Below are 23,726 nucleotides of genomic sequence, written 5' to 3' on the forward strand. Positions count from 1 at the left end.
ACTTATGGCTAATTCTAACAGTACGGGCCCAATGTGATGGTTGTTGGGCTTAAGGGTTAGAATTAGGGTTTCAATCCCTTCACCTCTCCCTTATATAAAGTCACCTTAAAGTGAAAAGAAAAACACGTACAATACAAAAATTACAGCAGTTTTCTAATCATCAAGAAAACAAGAACGGTTAAAGGAAGAGAGGCGAGAAATTCGTTTATTGATCGAAGAAGAAGGTTTCCGCAACAAAGATTATCTTCGATCTATCCACTAAGGTTTGAAAGCATGGATCAAGGTATGTAAATATATGGCTGAATTAAATTGCGTTATAGATCTTGCAATTATTTGATTTAGGTTAAAAGTATTTTGCTTACATTAGGATTTTAATAATTCGATTTGTTTGTCTCTATTTTTAAATTTAAACATGCTCAAATTCTGACATGTCCAAATTTGAACATGCTCAAAGGACGCATACTTGCTTTATAATTTAAACATTGTCCAAAAATTTTGTTCCTAATATAGATTCTCCTATGTATAACAAAGCCAAACGCTCCTTCTATGTATGCATTGTTGATCATCAATGTAATTAGTTGATGTCAACAATATTTAGTTTATAGATTTGAATATGCAGAAATACGTATTTAAGGTTGTAAAAATTTCAAATTAAATAACAATTACGTGCATGTAAGAAACGATGGTTCCCCCTCTCTGCCCAATATAGTCACCCTAAACCCTAACACTAACAATTTTGTCAGCCATGATCACACCATTCGTAGGAGATGGATATCTGCTACTGGGCATCTCTTCTTCATCGAGGAGTTTATTTATTTAGAGAATTTTCCCTGCACATGGAGATTTCGTGATTTGGAAAAGGTGTTTGTGAGGTATGGTGTTATTGGTAGAGTTTCACTTGCAACGTAACCTTCCAAAAGGAATTACAGTATTGGATTCCTGAGACCGGATTCAGAGATGGATTTAATGTGGATTCTCAAGCAACTCAATATGATTGCCATTGGAAAATTTAAACTAAACGCTTTTTGTTCTAAGTTTCCAGAGAAGAAGGTGGAAGCCGCGAGGCCCTTACCGAGCATGGTTGTTGCATCTCATCGGCATGTTCAATTTCTTGCTTTACGTGGCAAAAGGTCATAGAAGGATGTTATCTCGGGTGCAAGAAGTGATACCACTTCTTCGGAAGTTAAGGTTGGCCAGTCATACATGCAAATTTCTTTTTACAATAAAAAGGTATTATTGGAAACGAATCAATGGAGTCAAGGTCAATTGCTGCTAAGGCTAACGATATCCAAACAGTTTTGAAAAAGCAGAAATTCTTATCGAGACATAATATAGAGGTAGCTAAGATTTTATTGATGGGAGGTAATGTTATCTTGTTAACGTTTGATTCCACCATGAAAGCTATGAGCTATATGGATATAGTAGTACTGAATTTATTGGATTTTTTCCAATCGTTTTATTTGGAAAAGGACTTCAAACAATCGTTTTCACGTTTGGTTTGGGTCTTTATCATGGGTTTACCCCTTTTGCATATGGTCATCAGAGGTTTTTTTGGAGATTGGAATTCGATTGGTGAAGAAATTTCAGTTGATATTGATGAGGTTGTGGATACTAGACTGATTCGTATTTCTAGCACTTGTTGCTTTATTAATCATTCAGTTGAGATTAATATGGTGCCATATATGGTTGAATTTGTGAAATCGGTTCTGTTTGAAGAACCTGATGCTTGGAAAGATTCGCAAAGGGATTTGGCATATGAATTTTTGAGCTCTATTTCAGATTCACATGAAGGCTTTGATTGTCTTCTTGTCTTAGCTAGGACTATAGTTCTTAATTTTGTGGAGGATTTTAATCTTCAAACCATCATTAATAAATTTAGTGTAGAAGAAGTGTATAAGGTTGTATCTCTGATTCCTGTTGGTCTTGATGATGGTGGAAAATATCCTTTGAATTTTTTTAGTGGTGAGCATATTAGTTGTGGTATAGGCAGTTTGGGTGCTACTCATAGTCGTAATGGGAGTTTGGCATGTGATACAAGTTCTAGTGAACCTGAGGAAAGGAGAACCCAGGCGTGAATACTCGCTTGTCCCAAAAGAACAAATCAACACCAAAACAAACAGAAGCAGAACCTAGATCTTGATGTAGAGAACTGAGGTTGTCCCGCTCACCAATACGAAGCCGGCAAGACCAAGACAACAAAGCCAAACACCTGGTTGAACTGTCAATAAAATCATTCACCATATAATCTTTTTTCCTTGAAACAGCAAATAATCTAGGATATTTATCAAGAAGTTTAAAATATCCTAACCATTTTTCCCTCCAAAATCTAATACACTCTCCATTACCTAACTTAGCCCCCAAACAAGATTATTAGAAATGCAACTGGCAACAATACATCTCCAAAAATGAGAAAGAGTACTCACATTAACAGTTCTGAACTAAAACCAAAAACCGCACAATACCAAAACGTAGATTTATCAACAATCACGAATTTCAAAATCCATTTTAAGAGAAGACTCTAATTCTTTAGTTTCAAAGGAATGTAATTGAGACCTACAGAAATAAAAGGAACACAAATCTCCTTCCAGGACACTTTACTGAAAATAGGTGCCAACCAAATTTCCACTCCAAAGGAAACAACGCATGTAACGCTCTAAAAATTTTATTACCGAATGAGGCATGAGCAGAGAAGAAAGCTGGAAGACCGGCAGACTATTTAGAGCATAATTAACTAAAACTAATCTTTCAGCAGTAGAGAGAAGATTTCCCTTCCAAGATCAAATTTTTGAAGAAAACTTAGCTACATAAAGGTCCCAAGATTTAGCCTAAGTTTCTTGATCGATAAAGGTAATCCCAAATAAGTAATTGGCAAATTATCAATTATGCAATTTATAATTTCAGGAGCCATGGAAACTGAGTAACCATCCATATCGATACCCATAATTGTTGATTTAAGATAGTTAATTTTGAGACCAGAAACAAACTCAAAATAACAAAGAATCTCAAGCAAAGGACGAATCATTTCCAAATCTTTCGGAATAAACAACAAAGTATCATTGACAAATTGAAGCAAGTAGATTTGAGATTCATAATTTTCAAGCTGAACACCTTCAATCATACTAAGGAAAGTAGCTTGAGAAAATAAAGCTCTAAGGCCCTCAATTGCTAGAACAAAAAACATCAGAGAGATAAGATCACCTTGTCTTATGCCTTTTTTGATATTAAAGTTTTTGGTAGGAATTCCATTTAGTAAAATATGTAGCTGAGATGAGTTAAAAAAAAGAGGAAATCCATCGAATCCAAGTAGGGCTGAAGTTCATACGCACAACATTTTAATAATGAAATCCCAAGAGATCGAATCAAACGCCTTTTTGAAATCAAGTTTCATTAAAAAAATTGATCTTTACGCCTATATGCTAAATGCATAATCTCAGAAGAAATGGATATTCCTCCCTTGATAAACCCAAACTGGTTATTAGAAAAAATAGATGGAAGAATAGGCAAAAGGATATTGGCTAAAGCTTTTGAAAGAAGCCAAAAAATTGCATTAATCAAGCTAATAGGTCTAAAATCACTAATATCTCTACCTCCTTTAACTTTAGGAATAAGCACGAGGAAGACAGTATTAAGTCCTGGAGGAAAGTACCCGGAATGGTGAATATCCGAAAAAAGCCTTATAAGGTCTTGTTTCATTAATGGCCAATATTGTTTGTCAAAATAATAATTGAAACCACCGGGACCGGGAACTTTATTTTCGTCACATCCTATCATAGTCAAAAAAATATCTTCTTCCGAGAAGCTAGAACAAAGTGAAGTAGCCTGAGCTATAGACAGCCTACGAATATGCAAGCCTTCAATACTGAAAGGGCCACTAAAATATTTCTGATAAAGATTCTTGTAGAAGTCGTGAACCTAAAATTTTATATCAAAGAGATTGATGAAACAAACATTATTAACCACAATAAATTATTTTCCCCAAATAAATTCCAATTCAAACGAGACTTTTACAACCAAAGGAATCCAATGTGAGAATATATCGAATTGAAGGCTGATTGAGAATCTGATAACTCAGAGAGCTCCTCATTGGTGAGCTGCCTTGAGTCCGCTGAAGCTTCCAAACTGGAAATGCTATATTATGCAGCAACAAGTCTACAATTTAGATTACCAAAACTGTTTTTGTTCCAATCCTTGACGATATCTCAAAGATGCTTTAAGTCGGAAACCAAGTCTGCATTAGGATATTCATCCGAGAAATCTAACCAAGTTCTTTGAATTAGAGAAGGAAAATCTAAATGAGTCCACCAAGAATTAATAGACTTGAAGGGCGTAGGACCCTAATCAACAGGGGCATCAGACTTAAAGAAAAGCGGGACATTGTCAGAAAAAAATCTTGATAAAGCTGATAAAATAAGCTGAGGTCAAATTGTAAAGGCATTAGACGATAAAAAACATCAATCAATTTTTGACCTCGAGAAGTTGTTTTGCCACGTAAAAAAGCGGCCATGAAGGGGACTTTCAATCAAGTTAGAACCAGAAATAAAGTCGGAAAACATCTCATAGAAGCAGAAGATCTCATACAATTAAAACGCTCACTATGATCAAAAATCTCATAAAAATCCCCTACTAGAATGAAAATAGAATCAATAACAGTTTCAGGCAAAATGTCATTCCAAAGAAGAGACCTAACAATATGACAATTACTAGCGTAAACCAAAATAAACCTGATATCAATCCAAAACCAAACAAAATCCAAAACAATCCATCTGTCAGCAGTAACAATTCTAGAAGGAGAAATAATTTAGGAATTTCAAATGCATAAAAGACCTCTTGAAGCTCCCAATAAAGGAGCAAAACAATAATCAAAATCCAAATTAGGCCGAATTCGTCTAATAAAGGAATCATAAAAAATCTCTTTCTTTGATTCAATAAGACCCAAAAGAGATATTATTCTTAGCAATCAAAGAGCGAATAACTCTCTACTTCCTTGAAAAAGACAAACTTCCATGACAATTCCACGAAACAAAATTAAATTGTGTTGTTATAAAAAAATAATATTAACTTGGAAAGGAAAGAACCCATCAAAGATGGTTCTGATGATCCACGCTCAATTGCTGAGAAAGTAAACTATGATTATCCGCCTCATTTTCAGTTGCGAATAAACCGAGTTCGAGACCCACTTTCCAAGTCTTGATTACCTCTAACTCTGGATCACAAGCAGTAGTCTTATCATGGTCAGTTATGATAATTCTAATTCTGTTTCGAATGCCTCCATGAGAAAAAGAATTGGACTCCTGAGATAAGGAGTTCGAAATTAAACTGCCCTTTGAAGTTACCTACTTCTTCTTACATCCTTGAGTAACAAAAGTTAAATTCGGGTTAGGGAAGGTTGTTGGTGAATTAATTGATAACTGGTCAGAACTAGAAGAAATAGTTGGAGAGAGCTGAATCCAAGGAGGAAAATCATCATTTGTAGAATCCACAGCGTGTAAAGAAGCATTACGAGAATAATCTAGTTTTGAATCACTATCTGAGGAAGAGAAACTTGAATAGAAAGAGTCATTGGCCATGAAAACTGGAAAATCATATTCATGAATATCAATAATAGCCTCAACGTTATTGATTAAAATTGATAGTGAGCAGGAAAAAGTCTTCATGCCAAGCATTCAAAGGATTATTGGAAACAGTTAACCATAGAAAACGCTTCCTTGCAAAAAAAAACCAGCATTCCATGGAAGAATAACATCAAAGAATCCCTTAAGAGAGGAATCAAAATTCCTCATAAAAAAAAACCCAAATCCTTTTCCAAATCAAAGTTAAGAAGGATGAAGAGGCCTCTCAACAAAGAGATAGATTTAAAAGGGAATCCTTTTTCCAAAAAGTACGATTTTATATTAACCACGTCTGCAATTTTATTGACTAAAACCAAGTAAGCAAAGTTCTTAGTTGATTCCGACGGAGGATTGAAAATTAAAGAATCCAACGAGACCACCTGTGCATCATATCTTATATCAAGTTTGGATTCCAGGAAGGAACGTTTTTGTTGAGGTGAATTCAAAGGGCGAACCTGTTTCCGTTGCACCAAAGGAGCACGTTGCATGGAAATAGGCTTAGGGTTTGAATATTTGGAAACAAACGCTCTAATATATCTATATCCAATATATAGTCCATTTAGACGGTGAAGGGTAGAAACTGAATCCCGATTTCCATCCGCTCTAAGAAAGCCAAAAATCTATTGGCTGCGATTCAATTTCCTAAAGAGTGATACTACCAGTGATACCATATTTGCAGGAATCTTTCTGCAAATCAGTGTACTTCCATCCTTCTGGGTAATTTTTAAGGTACAAAACTGAGCTGTTGGTGGTATTATTAGAGGAAGAAGGTGGCTGGAGGGGGTGAAGATGCGGCGCCGCCATCGAGCTGGCAGTAGGCATGTCAAGTTTTTTTTAATTGAACTTGAGGTTTCCATTGAGACATGCGAATAATAATTTTCTTATGAAATGATGTCTAGTTCTTGAAATATGTTGTGCTTTCTTGTGTATATAAAATTTATTAAAAAAATATTCATATTTAAATCTTACCTCAACAAAGAATTTTTTTCTCTCTGATCTGGTTATTTCAAGTGAGATTTTAAGCTACATATTATATTTTCTTTAATCGACTACACTTATATCAAAAGAATATTACATTAGTCTTAACGATCCTCCAATTAGTATAATTGAATTCAACTTTAGGCTTTCTCACTTCAGTTCCATCTTCATTGAACTTGGTAGGAAATCTTACAGCATTTAGTTTCTTGTGCACTGGATACTGGATCTAGAGATAGAGTTAGCTTTAGGTAAATCTTATGCGCTAAAATAAGCCCTACCTTGTGCATCCATATATAAACTCTAAAGATAATTCAGAATAACAAGATGAGCCTACTCTAAAACTAAATGTGCCCTTGTAAGGCTGCTAAAGAGGTGGGTAGGTAGGGAACAGACTACTGGAATTAATTTAAGTAGAGCATAAGCTAACTAGTAAGCAAAATATAGGGTTAGAATATAAATGAGAATGATTCGCGTCAAATTTAAATTTCCTCCATTTCTCTCAAATACACTTGGATAGATGACTTCTAAGCAAATTTTAATCTAAAACAATACTCTTTTTATCATTATATTTAAATGTCATCCATTTAAGTGTATTTGAGGAAAATGGAAAGAATTCATATTTGAGGGAATTCTCTCCCAATATAAATGACACCAAAGATTTATAATAGTTCAACAACGTCTTACTTCCTTTTCCCAAGGTATATCTACCGCAAGTATTCCACTACCTGCTTCTATTCCATGCAAGAAACAAAAGACTTGCAAAATACAATGCTAAATTTAACCTAACCTAGTCTGATTTTTTTTCTTCTGGTTTTTTCAAATTTTTAAAACTCTAAAACTCCCGTAAACTTATCACCTAAGTGCTTAGAATTTTTTAAAAAATCATGTTGTGTATGTTGTGTAGAAAACCTCTTAAAAACGCATATTAGCTTATAAGAGTTTGAGTTGAAAAAATATTTAAAAAATAAAACTCAATAAAACAACGAGTTAAAAGATGCAGTAATGCATTAAATGTTTTCTCTTAGTAGAAGAAGATTTCTAAAAATCTCTCTCAACTTTGATAAGGAAAAAAATGCTATATGTTGAAAACAGTTTTAGCATGAAACAAAACATTCCTTATTTTATTTTATTTTCAAATACGGTCGTTAGACAAAATGACAAAAAATATACTAGAAAAGTGTGCATAGTGAGCAAAGAAACGGACAAATCAGCTCGAATATTCTTGCACATGGGCAGTGTCAGCAAACAACCTAATTTTCCCTTTAATACCAAAAATGTGATTTCACTCATATGCATTTAAATGGAATATTAAACTCTCTAAGTCACCAAATTTTTCTCAAATTATAGAAATGCATTAAACAAAATTTTCTTACAAAATAATCATCAAACTATGTCTTTTATTATAAAAGGGTTCACCCATATAAAACGTACCGTTTTTACGCGAAAACATAACATTTTTATTTATGTGGTAAGTCAAAATTACAAAAAAAAAAAGAATATAAGTAACCTTTTTGTAATGAAAGTATAACTAAATGACCTTTTTGTAATTCATGAAAAGTTTATTGTTCTTTTCATAACAGCAGAAACATTTTTATAACAAAAGGTATAGTTCAGTGACCATTTTGTAAAAAATACTCTCTCCGTCCCGTAAAGATAGAAAAAGCACCTATTTTACAAGAATTAAGAAAGTAGTTATTTATAGGTAACTTGTGATAATTTGTCTAAATTGCCCTTTGTAATCAATCAGTTATGTACGCTTCCCAAATCCACTTTACTAAATATAACACTTATAATTCCTTTTTTTTTTATTTTTTTAAAATATGCATTTAATGTTTTATGATAAGTATATAGGGGTATTTTGATAATTTTTGACTTAACTAACTCCACTTTTTCTATTTTTATGGGACAAAAAAAGGTGGTACTTTTTCTATTTTTACGGGACGGAGGGAGTATTATTTAGTAATCTTTCTGTTATTTGAAAAACATTTCGTGATCTATAGAGTTTAATATCTCATATAAATGTTTCAAAATGTATGAAAAAACATTGCGACCCTCAGCCTAAGATATTCATTAAGCCCTGGTACCTTTGCAATATTCTTAATATTAAAAAATTATCATTTATCTTAATAATTATAAAATTGTTGTTTGTCTAATTTTCGGTGTTATTAATTTATACTATAAGTGAATTTTAATTATTATATTAATTATTTAGTTTCATTAAAACTTGTTTATAAAGAAATATAATAATAAAAATTTGAATTTATAGTTTTTTATTTTATAAAAGATATAATTATATAAATTAATATCAATGAATTAAATAAATAATTTATAAACTCGAAAAAATATAAATTACTTTTTAGATAGATGTGAATAGTAAAGCCTTATATGTAGAATAAAAAGTTTATAATTATAATAATGTATAGTTGTAGAATTGAGTTTGAACTGATTTACTCATCGAACTACAGCAAACCCTCTAATAGTTAATATTTTAATAAATTAATAATTTTAATAATTAATATAAAATTGAGGTAACCAACTTCATTCCACGTCGGATAATTAATAATTCTATTATTTAATAATTACTAAAAAATTGATCCATCATGTATATTAATTATTAGAGGGTCGACTGTATATTTAATTTAGAGTTGGATTGAAAATATATTTAATTGATTGGATTTGTTTTACTAGTTTCCATAAATTAATTTTAATAATTATGACCTTATTTTAAGGAAGACATCTATTTTTGTCGAAAAATTATTGGGTACAATCGTTGCGCTATGTCATTTGTGCAACAAACCAATCACGCGCTAGTCATGTGGAAAAATTAATGATAATTAAAAGATTCCCAACCGCGAATCCTCATTGGCTTGTTGTAAAAATGACGTGACGCAACAGTTGCGTGGGATAAACACTCATTTTTGTCCAATTGAGCCTAACTTTCATCTCGCGGTAAGCATTGATTGGCTATCTGTTTGTAGGCAAATCGGTCCATTTAAAGTAAAAGTAATAAACACAAAAGAACAACCATTCAATTCTCGTAACCTAAGTAAAATCAGACTACATTGGTGTGGTTGAGTATGTCAGCTATAAATAAAACTAAAAGTTTGAACTCAAAACTCACCCAACATGTCAGATTCGCGACGCATGTCGGATCCAGATTATTCAGGGCAAAATCTTGCAAACTGGATGGGCATCAAAAAATAAATAAAAGAATCCATAAATGTGGTAACTGTTTAAATTAGTTTATTAAGGGTTAATCCTAATAAAATACCAAACGTTTGCGAGTTTTGTCAGTTATAACCAAAATTTTTAAAATCGACCATTTTAATCCATTTTAGGATATTTGAATCATTTTCTAACTATTTGTGGATCAAACCAAAAAAATTGCCATTTGTGAATGAAATACACTAACTAATTTCAAATGATATGTGATATTTGAAACTTCTTCTAGTGAAATCAATCAAAATCGGCTAGTTAAACCCATTCACGAATGACAAATTTTTCCGTTTGATTTTTGTATGGCTAGAAAAAGTTTCAAATATCTTAAAATGGGCTAAAGTAGCTGATTTTGAAAGATTTGGTTATAACTGACAAAATCTGCAAACATGTGGTATTTTATTGGGATTAGCCCTTTTTAATCATTAATTAGGTCTTATTATTCTTGTCTTATTTTTTAAGGTGTATATGAATTTGTAAAGGAATTTTCAAACTTAAATGATGCCACGAGTTTAAATCGTACTCATACATAAAATGATAAACAAAATAAATAACTTGATATGATTTTATTTTTTTATAAGAACTATTTCGGATCGACTGAGAAATAACTTGGATATAAAAAGGTTAAAAATACCGCCTCATAATTGGAACTCGTTAAAATACATCATGATTAATCCTACACCATAATAAATAATATAAATTATAGATAAAATAATCTCATGGATATGAATAATAAACAAGTCGTGCTGATAACCTAAAATGATAAGCTTTCTCTCTTCTCTGTCTCGGCGCTAGTTAGCATCCTGTGCTAACGTACGCCATCTCAATGGAGAAAAAGTAAGGAAGGAAGCCTAATACACAGCAAGCTAAAAGTATTAAAATGATAGTAAGAAAGAAGATCTAGTGGTTAATTTAGAAAATTTAGGGGTTTTAAACAATAAGGAGGAGATAAGTAAGGAGAATCTGAATTTTAAGATCGATTTGAATATGGTTTTAAACATGGTGATCCAGTCTAATGCTGATACTAAAGAGCAAAGTGAAAATAGGAAATGAGTTGGTTTGTTCAATACTTTAAGAACTCTTTGAAGTTCATTCCTCCCCAGATTAGTGGAGGAATTCATATTGCCAAGGTTTTTGAAGAAAATACCCAAAAGGAAGAGGAGCGGTGGAAATATGCCTTCTTAGATAGTGTGTGTGGTCTAATACCTAAGTTCTTTAAGCTTCAAAATTTCACAAAGAACACATGGAAGAAATTAGGGTTAATTGATATTCACCAAATCAAGTCAAACTTGTATGCTTTCATATTTGAATCAGAGGAAGGAAAAATGCAAGCTGTGGCTAATGGGCCAATCACTTTCATAGAGATCCTCTTAACTTACAAGAATGGAAGAAAAAATTTCATTCGATATTACAGATGTAGTTTCTATTCCAAGTTGGGTTAACTTCCCTCTTTTGCCTTAGGAATTATGGAATCCTAATTCTCTTAGTTCTATTTCCAGTATCATAGGGAGATCTCTCTTTCCTGACAAATGTATGATGGAAAGGATTAAGCTCCCTTTTTCTGGGGTTTTGATTGATATGGAAATAAAAGATACATTCCATTAAACAACGATCATTGAGAATGAAGATGGCTCTCAGCACATTTAATTCGTAGAATATGAATGGAAGCCCATCCTTTGTGAAGTTATCAAGAAAAGGGCCATATAAATTATGAAAAACAACAAACATGGATGGCCAAAGCTAATGGTAAAGAGGTTGTGAACATTTTAGAAGTGATTGAAAACATAGAGACTCATGTACTGAATGAAGGTTTAAAGGATGTTAGTAGTGAGGAAAAGGAGACTATACATTAGCAGAATTCTCCTAAGGTTAATTGACAAGAAGATGGGTTTCAACTAGTTATAACTAAAAAACAGAAACAGTTGGCCAAATGTTGTGGAGAAAAGCTAAACTGGTAACAAAAATATGAGATATGAATTCTAAAATTGTAATAACCCGAAAAAGATTAAGATATCGGATGGTGCCACGATGTCCTAAATTGTGAATTTTAGGTCAAGTAGGTCGAGAATGGGACTCGACTTAAGAAGTTTAAATGGAATAAGAGAATTATTTGGATTACGAAATAATAATTTGAAGTAGGAATTATTATTTGTTGAAGTTTTATTAGCAGGATTAATTAAAAGTTAAGAAAATGGATATCAAATAGAATAGAATTCCCGACCTAATAATTTTCACGACAACGTTTGTAAAATATTATTAAGAATTATTCAGAAAAGAAATTCCGAAAGTTAAGCACAATGATTAATTGAGAGTTTGAGCTAAAGTCCAAATTAACCATTTTAAGCTAAAATAGGCTTTTAGCCACTTTGAGTTAAAGTGGACCTTTAACCAATTACTTATCAAGTAAGGGAATGAATTTTTTATTCATTTCACCTATTATAAATAAATAGGAAAAGAAAAGATTTCCGGAAATTGATTTGGGAATTAAGCACGACGAAAAGTCATTTTGAGAATTAAGCAAGTCGGTTTATTGAGTTAAATTGGATTGTTGGTCATTAGATGAGGTCATTAACTTAGGAAATAAGGAGTTGACTAAGATATTTTTCTCATATCATTCTCAAGAGGCAAAAGATATGGAAAAAAGAGAGAGAGACAAGCTCTCTTCTCCTTCTCCATGCCATACCCTCCCTCTCTTGGCCAACTCCATGGATTCTTCACTTTAGAGCATGAAACTTAAAAGCAAATCCTTCATTTATCCAAGGTAAAGCTATGTGACTCTTCATGGATTAGAAAAGCTAGGGATTTGATAAGTGCTTTGGAAATTTTTGTAATGATGACGTGTTCAGGTGATCTTAAGCTTGTGTGAAGGGAATTCATGGTGAATTGGAAGGATTTAAGCCACGGAATGAGGACCTCATCAAAGCAAGGTAATTTCTGAATTTGATTCTCACTCGAGAATTATTTAATAATTGCCCTAGGTTCGATAAGGCAACCTACTAGTGGACAAGGAGCTGGAGAAGTTTGACGTGCATAGTAATTGATCAAAGATTTTGGGAAATAGTAAGCTGTGAGTTTATAATTATGTTTACATTTGAAGTATTTAAGATGCATTTATTTTGAGCAAATTGTTCATACAATTACATAGCATCATTTTAGATAAAAATGCTTTGCTTGAAATGTATACATCATAGGTTTGAAACCAGTGTGAGTCTGATGAAACGAGCTTTCCTATTAAGCGACAATAGGAACTGTGTGATCTCTAGTTAAAATCAAGAGATTCTATAGCCATAACAAAAATAGGCATAAATCTTCTCGAGAACACCACAGGCATAGGTTAAACTCGGTAGAGGCATCTCGGGATCTATTTCTAGGGAGTTAAACTCGGTAGAGCGAGACTCTCGGGACTCGCCTCATTGATTAAGGATACAAGATAGTACTAGTTTAACTCGATAGAGTCATCTTAGGACTGTACTATATGTTTTTAGTTAAATTCGGTAGAGTCATCGCGGGACTAAAACCATATGGACTAAGTATCAGATACTTACTTAAGAAATGAAATGATTGGATTAATTGGATTTATGGAAGGGATTGGAATAAGGGATTTGATTGGATTATGATGAGACAAGCTATGGTTTGGTGTTTTAATCGGAAGGTTATACGTGGATGCATATGAACAATTTATTATTTTGAAAGAATTAATTTGAATGTTTTAATTAGTACTCAGTTGTAAGCTTATGAAAACACTTAGTGTCTCCCCCCCCCCCCATAGTGATTGCTTTTCAGGAATATGATCCTTGGATATGACGGACTTCTACCTTATTCCAAAAGTCTTTTGTATAGAAAGAAGGAGTCGAACATAGTGCTGCATTAGTCGGGCCCTAATATGAATAAGTAACTGTCAAATGGTTTTGCATATTTTATTCGCACTCTGATATATATGAAAGGTTTTAAAAACTGCATTTTTAATTTGTTTGTTTTAACGCGGAACGGGCTATGATAGGATGTAAGACATCGTATTATAAGACCCAGATTCGTTTTAACGTTTTCAAGAATTTGAATAGACGTGTGTAAACGTCAAGCTTTGAAGATCTTTTATGAAAACGTTTTATGAATGTTAAGTGAAAGATTTGCAAAAAAACTTATTAACGCTTTTAAGGCTTGCTACGGGGTTCAGAACTACTATTCTCATTCCTTAGCGCCGGTCTCGACTCGAGATTTTGGATCGAGACAAATGTGGTATCAGAGAAGTTGGTCCAGTTACCACTTCTAATATGATTTGAGGGCAGATGGATACCACTTCCAGTATATAATCCATTAGTGTTCCTACCTAATATTAACATTGTCACTAGAATAAGATAGAAACTACTACAACTATAGAATTCGAGTCATGTCTCCCATACCTATTGTCAGGTCTCATAGGTTCTTAGCCTTCCCTTTATGGGATATTAATACTGTGATATACGCATATGTATTGTCTAGACGACTCAATATTGATGCTTGCATATCAATCGTGAAATAACATGAAGGCATTATTGAAGTCATTCGACAATAGCATAAGGGGCGATTTGCGAAAGAAGTACGGACTCAAAGAAGTGAAGTGGTATGGAGAATTTTTACTGGTTACAGAGTTTAGGATCCGGAAGAAACTTACAAAAACAAAATGATATGACTGGTTATGGTCATTCATTTACATGATTTTAAAAGCATAATTGTGCCTAGACATGAGACGCCATCACCCTATGCACAATTATGCAAATGTTTAAAAGTGAATTTTAACAAATCGTTTTGAAAGTGCGAGCACCAATGATTGAAATGTTTTGAACATATTTGTTTTACTGTATGTATACCTAGACCCGAACTCTGTAATAAAAGTAAATACTCGAGATCAAGTAGTAAGCGATTTGCGAGGGGGCAACAGATGCATATATGAGTGGAAGTTAGAGAACACAATTGTGATTAGGAAATACACAACTAGTGGTAGTAAAAAGAACTGCATCTCCTACTGGATCGAGATATATATCCCAGTTACGACGAGTTAAGAATAGAAATATCATTAGCCAGAGTGTCCAGGACATAGTACCCTGAGACATCAAGAGTAAGCACTACTGAAAAGCACCGTTTTACCGACGGACATTCAATCTGTCACTAAATCCATTTTTACCGACGGATTTGGCGACGGATTGTAAATCTGTCGCCAAATTCCGGATAATAAACTCTCTGGGTCACTAAGGTTACATTGAATTACAAAATAATCACTAAACTTCATTTTGTTACAAAACAGTCACTGAACTATACCTTTTGTTACAAAGGGGTGTCACTTATATAAAACGCAATGGTTTTGCTTACGTGGCAAGCCAAAATTAAAAAAAGGGACATAGTTCAGTGACCTTTTTGTAATAAAAAGTATAATTCAATGACTTTTTTGTAATTCATGAAAAGTTTAGTGTTCTTTTTGTAACAATATTAGCTTGAAAACGGTGCGTTTTATATGAGTGACACCCCTTTGTAACAAAAGGTATAGTTTAGTGACCATTTTGTAACAAAATGAAGTTTAGTGATCATTTTGTAATTTGAGTTAACCCTAGTGACCTAGGGAGTTTAATATCCCCAAATTCCCAAGAATGCTTGGCGGGAAGCCTCCCGCCCTTTTTTGTCGTCTTTTATCCGTCGCTAAATGTAGCGACGGACACTGGGCCCATTTTAGCGACAGATTGCTTTAATCGGTCGCTACATGTAGCGACGGATTCAAGAAATTCATCGCTAACCGATGCGTTAATGAAACGCACCGTTTCATTAACGCATGGCAATGGATTGTTCAAGTTAGCGACGAATTTCAATCCGTCGCTAAATTGAAAACGTTTTAAAACCCAAACGGTTCCTTTGTCAGTCCATTTCTTTTTCAATTCAGTTTCTTTCTTCTTTTTTCTCTGTCCGCCGCTTTGCTGCCGTCCTCCGCCGTTCGCCGTCCTCCGCAGTTCGTCTTCGTCCGCCGTTCGTCGTCCAGGTAAGAGGTTTCTTTCTCTTTTTATTTCTTTGTTTTTGTAATTAGTTAGGGTTTTTAATTTTTTTTATTTAAAATAGAAAATTGGTTTCCATTCTTACCTTGCTGTCGCCCGTTCTCCTCTCCCCCCACTCAGCCTCCGCCGGCCGCCTCCACCGTCAGTCCACAACAGGTAAGATTTTTTTGTTTTTGTTTTTGTTTTAGTTTTGTTTGTTTTTCCTATTTTTAATTAATAACATTAATTTATGTTAATTGTTAGGTTAAAAATAATTAGATGGCGGCCATTTAATAATAAAAATTAGGTTGAAAATAATACTAGGTTAAAAATAATTAGATGGCATCCATATATAATTAGGTTAAAAATAATACTAGTTTAGTCAAATTTAAAATTAGATATATATATAATTAGGTTAAATAATAGGTTAATACATATTAAATAAAAAAATTAGTTAATTTAATAATTATGTTATAGTTAGGTTAATTTATTATTTATTAGGTTAGATTTTTACAATTACGCTATTCAAGTTATTTTTAATGTATGTTAGATTACTTAGTTATTATAATTAGGTTATTTTATTGTTAATTGTGAATAAATTGTTAAATTAGAATATATCTAAAATTATTCTTTTTATTTAATTTTGTTTCAATTAGGTTAATGTTAGAATATTTAATTAACGTTCATTTAAATTATCGAATTCATATTAATTGGTGTGAATTGGTTGGGTTATTTAGTTTGAATTATTGTGTTGTATATTTTAAAAATGTATTGTTTATTTGCAGGCTTTCCCTGAAAAATGGGTGATACTCATTTTAAGGGGAAGTGCTGCCGAATTTTCATTAATGATATAATACTAATTTGTGATAGTTTTTGTATGTATTGTAGATTTGTGTTTCTCCGACGGTTGCTGATTTTCGTTGTTGTCAGATTGCACCGCTCCCGACTTTTTCCTTCTTTTTTATCTTGCGGTTCTGATCTACAACAAGTAAGTATTGTTGTTTATTGTTTTTCAATTCCTTTTATTATATTAGATTAAATGAACTTAAAACAAAAAAAGATTTTATCCACACCCGAATAAAATCTCACCTAACCGTAGAAAACCCGTCCCGTGTCCTCAAGATATTGAACGACATGGGATTGTACGTGTGTACAGTTCGTAAAACTAGTGTCTACGTAATTCGATCACGAAAAAAAAAATATGTGTAGATGCGAAAGAAAAATATTTGGTAGTTTTCCGTCGTATGTTCTCCGGTGGCTATCTAGTATAGGCTGCGTAACGCTATTTCCTAACGGAATATGTATTTCGCGTTATTCAGCATATATTTGATAATGCACTTGGAGAACTGCGCCGGAAGGCTGCCAAATATTTTTCTCCGTATTTATGCATATATCGTGATCGTATTAAGTAGACCCAGTTTTGCGAATGGGATAGGGCCCTACCTTTTTAAGCGGTCAATTACATTGACTTTGCTGTCACCGAGTATTAAACCCACCTAAATGTACGTGCTATACAGAAATGAATTCAGATCGTAGTTGGATGTATAGTGGGAGACTGGTCAGAGGATTGTTGACTGAAGGGTACATTAGTAACGTTAGGGAGTTTTTGAACTTTGCTGTGCAACACCCCGAGTGTATGAGTGGGGCTCATATTAAATGCCCTTGCCCTAAACCCAAATGTCGGAACACTGCTTTTCGAACTGTTGACGAAGTGGAGTTTCATCTCTACACAGACGGGTTTGTGAGTAATAACCACGTCTGAACTCACCATGGTGAGGAAAATAGGAGGGTCGAGGTGCCTATTAATGTTCTGCAAGCGGGCAACATGTGGGAGCATAGAATGAAGACGAGGGTTGCAGTTCATTCCAGAGAATGGTTACTGATGCTGGTGGTCCCGAAGTATGGACAGAAGAGCCTCCGAATGCAGAAGCTCAGAAGTTTTATGATATGATGCGTGCGGCCGAAGAACCCATATGGCCTGGGAATGACAGACACTCCGCTCTGTCTGCAGCCGTAAAAATTTTAGAGTTCAAGTGCCGATTTTAAGCGTCTGACGGTCTGATGAATGAAATGAGCGAGTTTGTCCATCAGCTGTTGCCTAAAGACAACAAGTTAGCAAAAAATTCGTACAACATTAAAAAGCTAGTCAGAGGGCTTGGGCTTCCAGTTGAGGTGATTGACTGCTGTAAAAATATGTGTATGATATACTGGGGTGGCGATGCGGGTTTGACTGTGTATAAAGTATGCGGGCATGACAGGTGGAAACCAGCTACTGCGGGTATTTCAAAAAGAAGAAAGACGAATGTGCCTTATAAAAAAATACATTACTTTCCTATAACTCCGAGGCTGCGAAGGTTGTACGCTTCTAGGGCAACAGCTAAACATATGAGGTGGCACGCCGAGCACGAGATGGAGAATGTTGTGATGAATCATCCGTCTGACTCGCCAGCTTGGAAACACTTTTCAGAGCTACACCAAGATTTTGCAGCCGAAGTTAGAAATATCAGACTGGGGTTGTGTAGAGATGGGTTTCAACCATTTGGTGCCTTTGGGCAACAATACTCGTCATGGCCGGTAATTGTGACTCCGTATAACTTGCCTCCTGGCATGGCCATGAAAGACGAGTTCATGTTTCTAACGGTTCTTGTTCCCGGACCCAATAGTCCAAAAGGAAGTTTTGATATTTTCCTGCAGCCGCTAATAGCAGAACTGAACCATTTGTGGGAATTTGGGACTCGGACATACGACATTCATAGGCGGCAAAATTTTCAATTGAAAGCCGCTCTTATATGGACGATCAATGATTTTTCGGCTTATTCAATGCTGTCTGGATGGAGCACATCGGGTAAACGGGCATGTCCTCACTGTATGGAAGAAACTGATGCAATTACTCTTCCGAAGAGTGGTAAACAATCGTGGTTTGATTTCCACATAAAGTTCTTACCACCTGAACATTCGTACCGTAATAACACTGCAGATTTTAAAAAGGGCTACAAAGAAAGAAAATCATTCAGGGGATACAGAACTGGAGAGGAAATTGAACAAGAGATTGATAGCCTTGGTTTTAAAAAGGCATACGAGGTTGGAGCTTAGGATACGAATGCTCAGAAATCAAAGAATCATGGGTGGCATAAGAAAAGCATATTTTGGGATTTGCCGTATTGGAAAACGAATATGATTTGTCATAATCTGGATGTCATGCATACTGAGAAAAATGTATTCGACAACATTTTCAATACAGTGCTTAATGTTCCCGGGAAGACCAAAGACCATGCTAAGTCCAGAGACGAGTTGAATGATATTTGTAATCGTCCGGACTTGGCATTTAATCCATCAACCGGGCAATATTCGAAGGCAATATATGCTTTAGACGAAAACGCAAAACAAGCTCTACTGGAATGGGTTAAAGAGTTGAAGTTCCCGGATGGGCATGTGTCGAACTTGGGTAGGTGTGTCGATTTGAAAAAGCTGAAAATGATCGGTATGAAAAGCCACGACTGTCATGTTTTCATGCAGCGTCTCTTGCCAATTGCTTTTTGAGAATTTCTTCATCCGTCCGTGTGGGAACCTATTACAGAGTTGAGCATCTTTTTTAAACACCTGACTTGCACAACGCTTAAAGAGGACGGCCTAATTGAGATGGAGAAAGACATTGCGAAAATATTGTGCAAGTTGGAACGTATCTTTCCGCCCAGCCTTTTTGATTCAATGGAACATCTTCCTATACACCTACCCTACGAAGCAAAGCTGGCAGGCCCTGTGCAATATCGGTGGATGTATCCCTTTGAAAGGTTAAGTATTCTTTAATTTTAAAATTAATTGAAAACTATCAAAATGAGACACGTGATGATGTCGTGGATGATGATGTAGACCTACTATCGATCTTCAAACCGAATGGCCGACCTATAGGTGCTTCTAAAAAGCGAAGTTTGGAGGAGGACGAATACACCGCCGCCCATAGTTACATTCTCTTGAATTGTCCTGAAAGCGAGCATTACAAGGAGTAAGTCGTACTCTTCTTTTAAATTTAGTTGTTAAATACATGACTTTACTGTAATAACAAGTATTGGGTTCTTTTTAAAGTTTATATGTTGACGAGTTGTACGAAATCATTCCCGGAATTACCCAAGTTCAAGTAGAAGTGAAGCTCGAGACTGATTTTGCCTCGTGGTTTGAACGATATGTAAGTATCCAAAATGATTTTTCAGATTATCTCGTACTTCTTATATAAAAGGTTTGACAAGTATACATTTATGTGGTACAGGCGCAAACTAACTATATAAGTAATGCGTATATTTCGAGTCTGGCTAAGGGACCGCTTAGGCAAGCGAACCATTTTCAAGGGTATTTTGTAAACGGGTTTAAATTTCAAACAAAGGCTTATGGGGAGAATCAATTAACCATGAATAGTGGAGTTTGCGTCAAAGGATCACTCTACGCTCCAACGGAAAGTGATTTTTACGGAATATTAACAGATGTTCTTGAGTTGGAGTACCAGGCTCTGCCAATTGAGAGGACTGTCTTGTTCAAGTGTAATTGGTTTGATCCGACTGATAGTGGTATGTCAGTGCATCCTCGATATAATATTGTGGACGTCAATCATAAACGGAAGTACGGAAAATACGAACCATTTATTTTGGCCGGACAGTCCGGTCAAGTACATTACTGCACATATCCGAGTGAAAAGAAAGATAAGGCCAACTGGTGGACAGTATGTAAGATGAGGGCCAGATCAGAGATAGACATGCCCGATTCCATTACTCCAGCGTTCGAAGAGGATATTATAGAACAACCTCTAAACGTTATAACAGATGAGGGTTCAAGAATTTTGGTTGATCCGGTCGGGGAAGTTGAAACAGATGTGTTTTTCGCTCCTCCAGAGGTGGAGGACGAAGAACAAGTGCCGTCAATATCAGACGAAGAAGATATACTTGAAGACGATGACGATGACGATTAGTACGGTAAATTTTGTATTAGGTATTTATATCTTAGATGTTCATTCAAAAACTGATTTTGTTTTATGATTTAAATGTATATGTATATATGTTATGTGTTTAATATTGATTTATTTGCAGATATGCAAGGGAGGAGTGCTACTGGGACAGGCCGGACTCGGCCCCCCACACTAGCTGTTGTTGAGGAGGAGGACGACCTGGCAGCTCCTCCAGAGGCGGCTGTGGCGCAGGAGGGTGTGGAGCCAGCTCCAGCACCTCGTAGACCTCGAGCTCGGCGCCAGCCCGTTGAGGGGGAAGTCTTGGATGCCACTGGCAGAATCCGAGTCATCCCCAACGCAAAGAGGTAAATAAAAAAATTTGTATTTCTAAAATATAAATGTGTTATAGATAATATTTTTCTAAGTCATGCTGTTTTTTGAGAAACAGGAACAGGTTGCTCGATACCAGCACAGTATCCAGAGAGTTGCGGGAAATCTTCCAGAGTCGGTGGTGGGCAGTAGGCACCGCATAGAGGTTTTTGCCTGAGGAAGCTGTTTCTTTTTACTTCGAGGAGTTTGAGGTAATTTAATAAAAAAATTCATATTTTTTATCTATATTTATTAGTTTAATTATTTTGTTAAAATTAACACTTTTGCAGAAAAAATTCTTCTGGGAGGATGAATTCGAGGAACGAGTCATCCGAATCACTTTCGAGAAGCATGCTGCGAAACGGTATTCTGACAGGTTGTCCACCTACAAGACTTCTCGTGAGAGAGACGTGTCTATTACAGACGACGTGTGGCAGGCCTGGGAGAGAGTTTGGGACTCTGACGAGGCAAAGAAGAAATCGGCCCAGGCGCGGGCCAATCGGATGAGCGAGCCAGCCGGAGCTGGTACTGGACCGGTTCGACACACCGGAGGCTCGATGTCTGCTTTGAAGCATAAGGCTGTTTTGGTATATTTCCTTTATTTTAATTACTATTGCATTTTGTGTTATATTTTTTTGTTAATTGAACTTACAAATTACTAAATTTTTTGTGGCAGGCTAGGGAGCTGGGGCGTGAGCCGACACATGTTTAGGTGCACAAGCGTATGCACACTCTGAAGGCTGACCCGACGCGATTCGTTGACGAGCGCGCGAGGATTCCAGCTGTAAGTATTTCTTTTAACTTCATTGTTTAAAACTAGTTTTTAAATAGTTTGAGTAGTTAAATAGTTTGAATATAATAGGTTAATTGTTTGAATCGCGTAATATATTTTGTTTGAATTAAATAACTTTGCTGTTTCTTAGAATTTAGTGGTTTGGTTGTTGATATGTGATATGTTGCACAATTTTAAGTTTGCAGGATTTCCCTGAAAAATGGGTGATGTTCATTTTATAAACGGAATGCTGCCGAATTTTTATTAAAAATAACGTGTAAGTTTTAGTTGTACAAGCATCAGAATTCATATTGAACTAATTGTTTTACGTTGTTTTTGTAGGAGCGTTTTGAGCAGGAGATGTTGGCCGCCACACAGACAGCCGAGGGGAGTACTGCATCTACCCCAGTGGACCCAGACCAGGTTTATCTCGCTGTTGAGGGGGTGAAGAAGCGGCGTGTCTACGGATTAGGCTTAGTTGGTTCTGAGTTCGTCGCCTCGCAGCGGGGTACTTCTAGTAGACGACCCGGCAGCTCCTTTCAGACCGTGTCGCCAGCCGCCGATGAGAGATTTCGTACTGATCTCATCGCTCAGTTCGCGGATACGATCCGCGATCAGGTCCAGATTACGGTTGCAGCGGCGATGCAGCAGATGCAGCAGCGGGCCCAGGGAGATGTGCTACCTACTCCTCCACCACCGCCTCCACCGGGTACTGATAACGGTGTCCCAGATGACGACATCACAGATTTGTAGTACTGTAGTGTAGGGCCGTTTTTGATATACAGTTTTCATGTATCGTACGTTATATATATATATATATATATATATATATATATATATATATATATATATATATATATATATATATATATATATATATATATATATATATATATATATATATATATATATATATATATATATATGTATATATATATATGTATATATTAGATGCTTTTGTATTTTCTGTGTTGTATATTTTTTCTGCAATTTGTGTATTTAAATAGGGCTTGCATTTAATTAAAAGGCCGAGAAAATGTAAATTTCTGACCGGAATAGGTCAGTTTCCCGATGGAATGTTGACGTTTAGCGACGTATATAATCCGTCGCTAAACCCAAACATTTTGAAGTAAAGACGCATTTGGCGACGGACATATCCGTCGCCAAATGCGTCGTTGGACGTCGCCAAACGCGTCGTCTGGCGACGCAGTTGGCGACGGCCGGACGCCATTTAGCGACGGATATATCCGTCGCTAAATGGCGACGGATAAATGTGTTGCGTCGCTAATTCATTTAGCGACGCCACATTTGCCGACGGATGTTGTCCGTCGGCAAATCCGTCGGGAAACCATTTCTCGACGGATTTCTGCTTTTTAGTAGTGAAGAAAGAAGAGGATAGAACCTACCAATCGACTAGTTGATTAAGGTGTCAGAAATACGCAATTTATCACTAGTAATGGGTACGAATTGAGTTTAGGAAGACTCAAAGTAAGTGAAACACGATTCAAGTGTAACAGATGGAGATAGTACGTCGATAAGAAAACTCTTAGTATATGTCAGAAAACTGATAAGGTATAGGAAAACCCTAATATCTTTTAATTAAACTGTTGGATCGGTTAATTTTGGAATATGATATTCCTGAGACGGTTACCTAGGGTTTAGCAGTTGCGATTGTCGTACAGACAAATAGAGGGTAGCGGTTTTCGAGAGTAAGGACAGAAAACTTGCGAGAACTTTGGTAATTAGCCAATAAGTGTAAAGGAGGAAAGTGTAATGCATATAGTTTAATTAACTAAGGATTATCAATGTAAGCTCCCTATATTTGAATGAAATTGAAAATGATTGTGAAACAA

General features: G+C 35.3%; 1 protein-coding gene across 1 annotated transcript; it reads left to right on the forward strand.

Moving 5' to 3' along the window:
* Positions 1 to 20,380: 20,380 nt before the first annotated feature.
* Positions 20,381 to 22,626, forward strand: LOC126657111 (uncharacterized). The gene is made up of 7 exons (XM_050351742.2): positions 20,381 to 20,776; positions 20,875 to 21,097; positions 21,181 to 21,250; positions 21,392 to 21,688; positions 21,778 to 21,807; positions 22,080 to 22,097; positions 22,216 to 22,626. Exons 1-7 carry the CDS (start codon positions 20,611 to 20,613, stop codon positions 22,624 to 22,626), a joined length of 1,215 nt encoding a protein of 404 aa, XP_050207699.2. The 5' UTR covers positions 20,381 to 20,610.
* Positions 22,627 to 23,726: the final 1,100 nt, after the last annotated feature.

Source organism: Mercurialis annua, linkage group LG7 (genome assembly GCF_937616625.2).
Source record: "Mercurialis annua linkage group LG7, ddMerAnnu1.2, whole genome shotgun sequence".
Taxonomy (NCBI): Eukaryota; Viridiplantae; Streptophyta; class Magnoliopsida; order Malpighiales; family Euphorbiaceae; genus Mercurialis; species Mercurialis annua.